Source organism: Anolis carolinensis, unplaced genomic scaffold (genome assembly GCF_035594765.1).
Source record: "Anolis carolinensis isolate JA03-04 unplaced genomic scaffold, rAnoCar3.1.pri scaffold_7, whole genome shotgun sequence".
Classification (NCBI taxonomy): Eukaryota; Metazoa; Chordata; class Lepidosauria; order Squamata; family Dactyloidae; genus Anolis; species Anolis carolinensis.
Window position 1 is genome coordinate 39,032,611 of NW_026943818.1, and position 12,500 is coordinate 39,045,110.

The window sequence follows — 12,500 nt, forward strand, 5'->3', positions numbered from 1 at the left end:
ATCAACCTCCGCGAAGTCATTTGTACCTCCCGGGTAAGGAGGGGAAAGAAAGGGGACAGCAGCATAAGGTTGTGGTATCCTGGCTGGAGGCACTCTTTGTTCGGGAAGTGTTCACTAGCATTTGGTTGTTTGTTGTCTGGAGTTCCCGTTTCTGAGTGGTGTCTCTTATTTACTTGAAGTGCATTGAGTTGCCTTGCAACTGCAAAGTCAATCAGTAAGTGTATTTGCATCAAGGTATCTTGGTTGTTGTGCCTGGAGGCACCCTCTGTTTGGGAGGTGTTCACTGGCACTTGGTTGTTTGTTGTCTGGAGTTCCCGTTTCTGAATGGTGTCACTTGTTTACTTGAATAGCATTGAGTAGCCTTGCAACTGCATAGTCAATCAGTGAGTGTATTTGCATCAAGGTATCTTGGTTGTTGTGCCTGAAGGCACCCTCTGTTTGGGAGGTGTTCACTGGCGCTTCGTTGTTTGTTGTCTGGAGTCCCCCTGTTTCTTATTTACTTGAAAAGCAAAGTCAATTAGTGAGTGTATTTGCATCGAAGTAGCCTGGCTGTTGTGCCTGGAGGCACCCTCTGTTTGAGAGGTGTCCACTGGCACTTAGTTGTTTGTAGTCTGGGATCTCCCTGTTTCTGAGTGGTGTCCCTTGTTTACTTGAATAGCATTGAGTAGCCTTGCAACTGCAAAGTCAATCAGTGAGTGTATTTGCATTGAGGTAGCCTGGCTGTTGTGCCTGGAGGCACCCTCTATTTGGGAAGTGTTCACTGGCGCTTGGTTGTTTGTTGTCTGGAGTCCCCCTGTTTCTGAGTGGTGTCCCCTATTTACTTGAATATCAAAGTCAATCACTGAGTGTATTTCCATAGAGGTGGGCTGCCTGTTGTGCCTGGAGGCACCCTCTGTTTGGGAGGTGTTCACTGGCACTTGATTGTTTGTTGTCTTGAATCCCTGTTTCCTCAGTCATGTCCCTTGTTTACTTGAATAGCCTTGCAACTGCAAAGTCAATCAGTGTGTGTATTTGCATCGAGGTATCTTGGCTGTTGTGCCTGGAGGCAATCTCTGTTTGGGAAGTGTTCACTGATGCTTCGTTGTTTGTTGTCTGGAGTCCCCCTGTTTCTTATTTATTTGAATAGCAAAGTCAATTAGTGAGTGTATTTGCATCGAAGTAGCCTGGCTGTTGTGCCTGGAGGCAATCTCTGTTTGGGACATGTTCACTGGCACTTGGTTGTTTGTTGTCTGTAGTCCCCCTGTTTCTGAGTGGTGTCCCTTATTCACTTGAATAGCATTGAGTAGCCTATTATTGTTGTTGTTAGTATTATATTATTCTATGATTCTATGAGTCTGTTGGAGGCAAGTGTGAATGTTGCCGTTGGCCAGCTTGATTAGCATTGAATAGCCTTGCAGCTTCAAAGGCTGGCTGCTTCCTGCCTGGAGGAATCCTTTGTTGGGAGGTGTTAGCTGGCCCTGTCTGGAATTCCCCTATTTTCAGAGTGTTGTTCTTTATTTACTGTCCTGATTTTTGATTTTTAAAATACTGGTTGCTTCCCTTGCCGTTTCGCCCGCTGTCCGCTAGGTGGGAGTGCCGCCTTTGTCCGGGTTCACCTTTTTCAGAGAGGACTGGAAAGCCTCTTGTTTTCCAGTTTGGTTGCTGGGCGGGGTGGGGAGAAGGGAGCAGGGCGCTTCCAAGTTGTGCCGAGTGTCGAATGCAGATTAAAACGCATGGTTTTAAATCCACATTTTATTTCTCCGGTTGGCCGAAGGAAGAGATGGCTCTTGTTTTGCACTCTCTCGAATTATTACTATGCTAGCTGTGCCCGGCCACGCGTTGCTGTGGCTTATGGGAATGCTTTGTTGGCCAGGTGGGATAGCAGTGAATAGCCTTGCAGCCTCAAAGCCTGGCTGTGTTATACCTCGGGGAATCCTTGTTTGGCCAGCTGGAGTCGCACGCTCAATCAAAGAAGCCTGGCTCCTTCCTTTGTAGGAGAATCCTTGTTTGGGCAGCTTGAATTGCACTGAATAGTCTTGCAGCTTCAAAGCCTGGCTGCTTTTCTACAAAAAGAATGATAGAAAGAAAGAAAGAAGGAAAACACAATTCCCGTGAGGGAATTTTGTTTTCCTTCTTTCTTTCTTTCTATCATTCTTTTTTTTATGGTCACTCCTTGAAAAGTGATTGGTATTGTGGCCAAATTTCGTGTAATTTGGCCCAGTGGTTTTGTTGTTAACCTGGCCTCAATTATGCACATTACATTTTTATATACAGTAGAGTCTCACTTATCCAAGCTAAACGGGCCGGCGGAAGCTTGGATAAGCGAATATCTTGGAGGGATTAAGGAAAAGCCTATTAAACATCAAATTAGGTTATGACTTTACAAATTAAGCACCAAAACATCATGTTTTACAACGAATTTGACAGAAAAAAGCAGTTCAATACGTGGTAATGTTATCTGTAATTACTGTATTTACAAATTTAGCACCAAAATATCACAATATATTGAAAACATTGACTACAAAAATGGCTTGGATAATCCAGAAACTTGGATAAGCGAGGCTTGGATAAGTGAGACTCTACTGTATTCTGTATCTTATAGGCAGTGTGGAAGAGGCCAAAGTGAGGCCTAACTCTGACTGTTCCCTGGGCTGAGTACGGAGACCAAGTGGGCAGAGTTTAGCCTTCTAACTGGCAGCAATTGGATAAAAAATAATTATTCCTCTCCCTCTAATTAGGACTTTATTTTTCTTTTCTTTTTGTTGTATGAACGTAGAGGCATGGATGAGGGGTTGTGCTGCCAAGTGTAGTGTTTCTGGGATGTGTAGTTTTGTTGTTTTGTCCTAGGCCGATTTTTTTTTATCCATCCATATATATATATATATCCTTGCTAGGCCAGGTTGAATGGGATGGAGTAGCCTCGTGGCTTCAAAGCCTGGGGATTTTACACCTAGGGTAAATCTTGGTTGGCCAGGTAGAATAGCACTGAATAGCCTTGCTGCTTGCAAGCCTGGCCGCTTTCTCCCTTGCGGAATCCTTGATTGGCCAGGTTGAATAGCCATAAAATAGTCTCAGTGTGGCAGGTATGAATGCTGCAATTAGCCACCTTGATTAGCATGTAATGGCCTTGCAGCTTCAAAGCTTGGCTGCTTCCTGCCTGGGGGAATCCTTTGTTGGGAGGTGTTAGCTGGCCCTGGTTGTTTCCTGTCTGGAATTCCCAATTTCCCTGTTTTCAGAGTGTTGCTCTTTATTGACTGTCCTGATTTTAGAGATGATGTTGTTCTGTATTTATTATACCACAGTAATTATTATATTTATAATCTTATATTATCCGCTTTCTGCCGCCATCCCCGCCCACCCTTGCCATGGTCCTCTTCCGCCGCAGGACGGAGACAAGTTCTGGCGGATGCCGGAGTGCTACATCCGGGGCAGCACCATCAAGTACCTGCGCATCCCGGACGAGATCATTGACATGGTGAAGGAGGAGGTGGTCTCCAAGGGCCGGGGCCGCGGCGGGATGCAGCAGCAGAAGCAGCAGAAGGGCCGCGGGCTGGGCGGCACCGGGCGCGGTAAGGACTGGCGCGGGTTTCGGCACAGACAAGAACCGCCCTGGATAGAAGTTCTGGAGTTACACTTAAAACACACACACATATATACATATATTAGCCAGAATGATTAGCATGTAATGGCCTTGCAGCTTCAAAGCCTGGCTGCTTCCTCCCTGGGGGAATCTTTTGTTGGGAGGTGTTAGCTGGCCCTGATTGTTTCATGTCTGGAATTCCCCTGTTTTCAGAGAGTTGTTCAGAGTGAACCCTGCCTGTGCCCCAGGCGCCATTGTGGCTGAGAGGGTTGCTATGACATGAAGGAGGTGGGGCCTAAAGTGGGCAGAGCCTACCCTTCTGACTGGCAGCCAGGGAGAGAATGGCTCTTCCTCGTCCTCTGTAATTTGGACTTTATTTTTCTAGTTTTTTCATTGAAAAACATGGATTGGATGACTGTGTCTTTTGTGGTCCAATTTGGTGTGATTTGGTTCAGTGGTTTTGTTGTTTACTCCATGGGAAAAATGGATGATTATCATCATCATCATCATCATCTCTCTATATAACTATTATTATTATTATTGTATGACACAGCAAACAAGATAGATATGCTGGATTTCGTATCACAGAATCACAAGTCGAACACTTCCCAAGTATCTAGGACTGTATGACGTATTATTATTATTATTATTTTATTATGACACAGCAAACAAGATAGATATGCTGGATTTCATATCACAAAACCACAAGTCGAACACTTCCCAAGCGTCTAGGACTGTGTGATGTATTATTATTATTATTATTATTATTATTATTATTATTATTATTATATTATGACACAGCAAACAAGATAGATATGCTGGATTTCATATCACAAAACCACAAGTCGAACACTTCCCAAGCGTCTAGGACTGTGTGATGTATTATTATTATTATTATTATTATTATTATTATTTTATTATGACATAGCAAACAAGATAGATATGCTGGATTTCGTATCACAGAATCACAAGTCGAACACTTCCCAAGTGTCTAGGACTGTGTGATGTATTTTCGGATGATGCGCCCAGATCCCAGTCCTTTTGCAGTTGGCAGATCGTAATTTTGTCAATGTCATTTTTCTAGGTTTTTTTATTGAAAGACACAGATTGGATGACTACTGTATATACTCGAGTATAAGCCTAGTTTTTCAGCCCTTTTTTAGGACTGAAAAAAGCCCCTCTCGGCTTATACTCGAGTGAGGGTCCTGGCTGGCTTATACTTGAGTAAATATGGTACATTTATTATATTTCTCTATTTTTATTTGTATTACTACATTTATTATTTTTCTCTATTATTGTTGTTACTATTACATTTATTTTACTCTATTTTTATTATTAGTAATACGTTTTTTATTTCACTCTGATATTATTATTACATTTATCATTTTACTCTTATTATTATTAAAAGGATACATAAAGGCATTTACATGGAAGAAGATGAAAATAATGACTTGATCAGAGTTGGACAATCTTACCTTAAATTAGAGTTTTATGTCAATATTCAGAAACATTTAACCTACCGATGCCTCGATTAATGTAATTTTATTGGTATCTATTATTATTTCTGAAATTTACCCCTCGGCTTATACTTGAGTCAATGTTTTCCCAGTTTTCTTGTGGTAAAATTAGGCACCTCGGCTTATATTCGGGTCGGCTTATACTCGCGTATATACGGTATGTCTTTTGTGGCCAAATTTGATGTGATTTGGTTCACTGGGTTTGTTGTTTACTCCATGGGAAAAACATGGATTTTTATATACAGTAGAGTCTCACTTATCCAACATAAACGGGCCGGCAGAATGTTGGATAAGCGAATATGTTGGATAATAAGGAGAGATTAAGGAAAAGCTTATTAAACATCCAATTAGGTTATGATTTTACAAATTAAGCACCAAAACATCATGTTATACAACAAATTTGACAGAAAAAGTAGTTCAATACACAGTGATGCTATGTAGTAATTACTGTATTTACGAATTTAGCACCAAAACATCACGATGTATTGAAAACATTGACTACAAAAAAAGCTTGGATAATCCAGAACCTTGGATAAGTGAGACTCTACTGTACAGTAATTACAACATAGCATTACTGCGTATTGAACTACTTTTTCTGTAAAATTTGTTGTCTAACATGATGTTTGGTGCTTAATTTGTATAATCATTACCTAATTTGATGTTTAATCGGCTTTTCCTGAATCCCTTCTTATTATCCAACATATTCACTTATCCAATGTTCTGCCAGCCTGTTTATGTTGGAAAAGTGAGAGTCTACTGTATATTTATAATCTTATATTATCTGCTTAGAACTGGATTATATGAGGCCCCTTCTACACAGTTGTATAAAATGAACACTGAAGTGGATTATATGGCAGTGTGAAGATAATCCAAAGCAGATAATATAAGATTCTAAATGGGTTATATAGCTGTGTGGAAGGGCCTTGAGTCTACACTGCCATATAATCCAGTTAAAATCTGATAATCTGTATTTTATAGGCAGTGTGGAAGAGGCCTAAGTGAGGCCTAACTCTGCCTGTCCCCTGGGCTGAGTGGGTTGCTAGGAGACCAAGTGAGCGTTTTAACTTAGCCTTTTAACTAGCAGCAATTGGATGAAAACAGTTCTTCCTCTCCCTCTAATTAGGACTTTATTTTTCTTTTCTTTTTGTTGTATGAACGTAGAGGCATGGATGAGGGGTTGTGCTGCCAAGTTTAGTGTTTCTGGGATGTGGAGTTTTGTTGTTTTGTCCTAGGCCGAAACGTCATTACCCTTTTATATATATAGATATAGATTATTATTATTGTTTTCTCCCTTCAGGTGTGTTTGGGGGCCGTGGCCGAGGCGGGGTCCCCGGAAGCGGCCGAGGGCAGCAAGAGAAGAAGCCCGGAAGGCAGGCCGCCAAGCCCTGAGGGGCCCACCGTTGCCGGGGAAGGGTCCCGGGTCCGAAAGCCACCTCCTTGGCCAAGGCCGGTCCATTTTACGCCTTGGTTCCACAAGACGGACTTTAGGTCGAGCTCTTTGGTTTCCTTTCCTTTCCCCCCGTCTCCTGAGTTTCAAGGAGTTCCAACTCGGCTTCGGCCCCACCTGACGCAACCGGTTATCGGATGGGATTGTTTTGTGAGAACTGAGTGTTGCGTTGCCTTCGGGGCCAACAATCCGGGTTCCGACCACCGACAAGCAGCAGCGTCCACTGGTGGGGAAAGGAGGCCCGTGCCGGGGAGGTTTCGGAGCCCCTGGATAAGGAGGATCTGGCTTCCTCGCTGGTCCCCGAATAGGGACCCCTTTCCCCTGTCACTCTGAAATAAAAGAGGTTGACATCGCAATGTTGTTGTGTTTTCGGAAGCAAGACCTCAAGGCAACGGACAACGGTCCAAAGCGGGATTCGAAATGCAACGGAAACCCTTCCAAAGTGGGATTCTCAATGCAAATTGTTCCAATTTCTCTCTTTCCTTCCTATCTTTCTTCCTTCCCTCTTTCTTTCCTTATTTCCTCCCTTCCCTCCTTCCTTATTTCCTTCCCACACTCCTTTCCCTATCTTATTTCATTCCTTCCCTCTCTTCTTCCTTCCTTATTTCCCCCTTTCCTTCCCTCCTTCCCTCTCTTCCTTCCTTATTTTCTTGCCTCCATTCCTTCCTTCATTTCCTTCCCTTCTTCCATCCTTCTTTTTCCATCCCTCCCCACTTCCCTTGTTCCTTATTTCCCTCCCTTGCACCTTTCTTCTCTCCATTCCTTCCTTATTTCCTTCCTTCACTCTTACTTTCCCTCCCTCCCTCCTTCCTTATTTTTCTCTTTCCTTCCTTCCCTCATTCCTTATTTCCCCCTTCCTTTCTTCCTTCCCTCCCTCCCTCACTCTATTCATTCCTTATTTCCTTCCCTCAATCCTCCTTTCCCTACCTTCTTATTTCCTTCCCTCCCTCCCTCCCTCCTTCCTTATTCCCTTTCCTTCCTTTCTTATTTCCCCCTTTCCTTCCCTTTTTCCTTCCTCCCTTATTTCCTTCTGTCCTTCCTTCCTTTTCTTATTTCATTCCTTCTCCTTTATTTCCTCCTTCCCTCTCGTCCCTCATTCCTTCCTTATTTCCTTCCTTCCTACCCTCCTTCCTTCCTTATTTTCCCCTTCCTTTCTTCTCTCCTTCCTACCCTCCTTCCTTCCTTATTTCCCCCTTCCTTCCCTCCCTCCCTCCCTCCCTTCCTTATTTCCTTCCCTCACTCATTCTTTCCCTCCCTCCTTATTTCCTTTCCTTCCTTCCTTATTTCCTTCCCTCACTCATTCTTTCCCTACCTTCTTATTTCCTTCCTTCCCTCCCTCCTTCCTTATTTCCTTTCCTTCCTTCCTTTCTTATTTCCCCCTTCCCTTCCCTCTTTCCTTCCTTTTCTCCCTCCTTATTTCCTTCTGTCCTTCCTTCTTTTCTCATTTCCTTCCCTCCCTCCTTCCTTATTTCCTTTCCTTCCTTCCTTCCTTCCCTCTTTCCTTCCTTTTCTCCCTCCTTATTTCCTTCTGTCCTTCCTTCTTTTCTCATTTCCTTCCCTCCCTGCTTCCTTATTTCCTTTCCTTCCTTCCTTCCTTCCCTCTTCCCTTCCTTTTCTCCCTCCTTATTTCCTTCTGTCCTTCCTTCTTTTCTCATTTCCTTCCCTCCCTCCTTCCTTATTTCCTTTCCTTCCTTCCTTTCTTATTTCCCCCTTTCCTTCCCTTTTTCCTTCCTCCCTTATTTCCTTCTGTCCTTCCTTCCTTTTCTTATTTCATTCCTTCTCCTTTATTTCCTCCTTCCCTCTCGTCCCTCATTCCTTCCTTATTTCCTTCCTTCCTACCCTCCTTCCTTCCTTATTTCCCCCTTCCTTCCCTCCCTCCCTCCCTTCCTTATTTCCTTCCCTCACTCATTCTTTCCCTACCTTCTTATTTCCTTCCTTCCCTCCCTCCTTCCTTATTTCCTTTCCTTCCTTCCTTTCTTATTTCCCCCTTCTCTTCCCTCTTTCCTTCCTTTTCTCCCTCCTTATTTCCTTCTGTCCTTCCTTCTTTTCTCATTTCCTTCCCTCCCTGCTTCCTTATTTCCTTTCCTTCCTTCCTTCCCTCTTTCCTTCCTTTTCTCCCTCCTTATTTCCTTCTGTCCTTCCTTTTCTTATTTCCTTCCACCCTCCTTCCTTATTTCCTTTCCTTCCTTCCTTTCTTATTTCCCCCTTCCCTTCCCTCTTTCCTTCCTTTTCTCCCTCCTTATTTCCTTCTGTCCTTCCTTCCTTTTCTCATTTCCTTCCCTCCCTGCTTCCTTATTTCCTTTCCTTCCTTCCTTTCCTCTTTCCTTCCTTTTCTCCCTCCTTATTTCCTTCTGTCCTTCCTTCTTCTCTTATTTCCTTCCACCCTCCTTCCTTATTTCCCCCTTCCTTCCTTCCTTCCCTCCCTCACTCCATTCCTTCCTTATTTCCTTCCTTCTCTTTCTTTCCTTCCTTCCTTCCTTTTCCATCTATGGCAGGCATCCTCAGAGGTTGTGTGGCTGAATGTGATGGGATGTGCAATGGGACCCCGAGAGGAGGATGTGTGAGTTTGCCTCCAACTTGAGCATGGGCAGCATCTTCCTTCCATCAGGAAAAGAGAGAAGGAACAAATGCAAAGAGGAGGAGGAGGAGGAGGAGAGGAGGGTATTTTTAACTGCTGAGCACAGGCCTCCAAGTATGTTACGCAGCTATTCTGGGCAAGGAGGAGGGAGTGAGTCATCCCGGACGGCGAGGCGGGCGCCTCTGGCTTTGGTCGGGAGGTTTGGAAGACACCTGCCTTCCGGCAAACCCAAGCCTCACCATCCTCGAGGCCCACCGGGGTGTTGAGCAAGCCACGCTCTGCTTTGGGCCCCAAAGGTCATCCAAACCAAGCCTATCAAAGCCTTCCTGAGTCCTTTAACTACTAATTGTACAAACCCCAAATCAGAACCCGCCTTGTGACACCCATTGAGACAGCCATCACCTGAAGCACCCATTGTTTATATCAACTAGCATCATTGCATCCATTGTTGTTGGAATATTAAGACATTATTATTAATTGTATAAACCCTAAATCAGACCCATCCTTGAGACACCCATTGAGACGGCCATCACTTGAAGCACCCATTGTTTATATCAGCCAGCACCATTGCACCCATTGGTGTTGGACTATTAAGACATTATTATTATTATTAATTGTACAAACCCCAAATCAGACCCATCCTTGAGACACCCATTGAGACGGCCATCACTTGAAGCACCCATTGTTTATATCAGCTAGCACCATTGCATCCATTGGTGTTGGAATATTAAGATATTAATATTATTAATTGTACAAACCCCATTGTTTATATCACCATTGCATCCATTGGTGTTGGAATATTAAGATATTATTATTATTATTATTATTAATTGTACAAATCTCAAATCAGCCCCAGCCTTGTGATACCCATTGAGACGGCCATCACTTGAAGCACCCATTGTTTATATCACCATTGCATCCATTGGTGTTGGAATATTAAGACATTATTATTAATTGTACAAACCCTAAATCAGACCCATCCTTGTGGACACCCATTGAGACGGCCATCACTTGAAGCACCCATTGTTTATAATATAATAATAATAAAACTTTATTTATATACCGCCCTATCTCCTGGATGGGACTCAGGATGGTTTCCAATCATAAAAACAACACAAACATTATATAGCAACATAATAACACATTATTAAGCAAAGTAAAATAATACAATTACAGCAATAAATAACACATGACCTGATCAAGGGGACGGGAACCATATCAACTAGCACCATTGCATCCATTGGTGTTGGAATATTAAGACATTATTATTATTAATTGTACAAACCCCAAATCAGTCCCAGCCTTGTGACACCCATTGAGACGGCCATCACTTGAAGCACCCATTGTTTATATCACCATTGCATCCATTGGTGTTGGAATATTAAGACATTATTATTATTAATTGTACAAACCCTAAATCAGACCCATCCTTGAGACACCCATTGAGACGGCCATCACTTGAAGCACCCATTGTTTATATCAGCTAGCACAATTGCATCCATTGGTGTTGGAATATTAAGACATTATTATTATTATTAATTTTACAAACTCCAAATCAGACCCAGCCTTGTGACACCCATTGAGACGGCCATCACCTGAAGCACCCATTGTTTATATCAGCTAGCACAATTGCATCCATTGGTGTTGGAATATTAAGACATTATTATTATTATTAATTTTACAAACTCCAAATCAGACCCAGCCTTGTGACACCCATTGAGACGGCCATCACCTGAAGCACCCATTGTTTATATCAGCTAGCACAATTGCATCCATTGGTGTTGGAATATTAAGACATTATTATTATTATTAATTTTACAAACTCCAAATCGGACCCAGCCTTGTGACACCCATTGAGACGGCCATCACCTGAAGCACCCATTGTTTATATCAGCTAGCACCATTGCATCTATTGGTGTTCGTATATTAAGACATTATTATTATTAATTGTACAAACCCTAAATCAGACCCATCCTTGTGACACCCATTGAGACGGCCATCACTTGAAGCACCCATTGTTTATATCACCACTAGCTGTGCCCGGCCACGCGTTGCTGTGGCAAAGTGGTGGTGGTATTGGTTAAAAATTGTTGTGTAATTTTTATTTGACGTTATTTGTATTTTTTAATTAATTTTATTATAAGTTATATTTTTATTTATTATATTTTATTATTTTCTTGTATTATTTTTAGTTATTTTCTGTTATTATAGTATTTTATTGTATTAATTTTTAGTGTTTATTATTATTTTTATTGGGTTGCTAGGAGACCAAGTTGGAGGAGCTTAGCCTTCTAACTGGCAGCAATTGGATAAAAGCAATTATTCCTCTCTCTCTAATTAGGACTTTATTTTTCTTTTCTTTTTGTTGTATCAACCTAGAGGCGTGGATGATGGGTTGTGTTGTCAAATTTCGAGGTTGGGAGGCCTGTAGTTTTGTTGTTTTGTGGGTCGCCATGATGCCATCACTCTTTTATATATATAGATTGCATCCATTGGTGTTGGAATATTAAGACATTATTATTATTAATTGTACAAACCTCAAATCAGCCCCAGCCTTGTGACACCCATTGAGACGGCCACCACTTGAAGCACCCATTGTTTATATCAGCTAGCACCATTGCATCCATTGGTGTTGGAATATTAAGATTACTATTATTATTATTATTATTATTAGGTCCAGATCCATCGGTGTTTCGGTTCACAGTTCACTTTGGATGTAGGTGAACTACAACTCCCCCAAATCAAGGTGAATTTCCCCCAAAGACCTCCAGTATTTTATGCTGGTCACGGGGCCTCTGTGTGCCAAGTTTGGTCCAATTCCATCTTGAGTGGAGTTCAGAGTGCTCATGGATTGCAGGTGAACTATACATCCCAGTACCTGCAACTCCAAAATGTCCAGGCCACTGCGGGTCATGGGGGCTCTGTGTGCCAAGTGTGGTCCAATTCCACCATTTTCACATGGATTCGAACTGCTAGGTTGGCAGAAGCTGGGGCTAATGGTGGGAGCTCACCCCACTCCCCAGATTCGAACCGCCAATCTTTCAATCTCCAATTCAGCCGCTTGCAGTACCTATTGATCTACTCACATTTGCATGTTTTCGAACTGCTAGGATGGCAGAAGCTGGGGCTAACAGCGGGAGCTCATCCTGTCTCCTGGATTCAAACCGCCGACCTTTCGGTCTCCGATTCAGCCACTTGCAGTACCTATTGATCTACTCACATTAGCATGTTTTTAAACTGCTAGGACAGCAGAAGCTGAAGCTAAGGGCGGGAGCTCACCCCCCTTCCCCGGATTCAAACCGCCGACCTTTCGGTCTCCGATTCAGCCACTTGCAGTACCTATTGATCTACTCACATTAGCATGTTTTTAAACTGCTAGGACAGCAGGAGCTGGAGCTA

General features: G+C 42.8%; 2 protein-coding genes across 2 annotated transcripts in view; one reads left to right on the plus strand and one right to left on the minus strand.

The window, feature by feature from the left end:
* lsm4 (LSM4 homolog, U6 small nuclear RNA and mRNA degradation associated) lies at positions 1–6,879 on the plus strand (the record flags this gene model as incomplete). The annotated part of the gene is given in 3 exon segments (XM_062959987.1): positions 1–33; positions 3,365–3,548; positions 6,374–6,879. Coding segments are annotated over 3 exon segments (309 nt in total), but the record flags the coding sequence as incomplete, so codon positions are not given.
* LOC134293181 (uncharacterized) overlaps positions 860–12,500 on the minus strand; it is a 71,130-nt gene continuing 59,489 nt past the window's right edge. The window contains exon 3 of the mRNA XM_062959976.1: positions 860–3,588. The gene's annotated coding sequence lies outside the window, so the exon portion shown is untranslated. The remainder of the gene's footprint in view (positions 3,589–12,500) is intronic.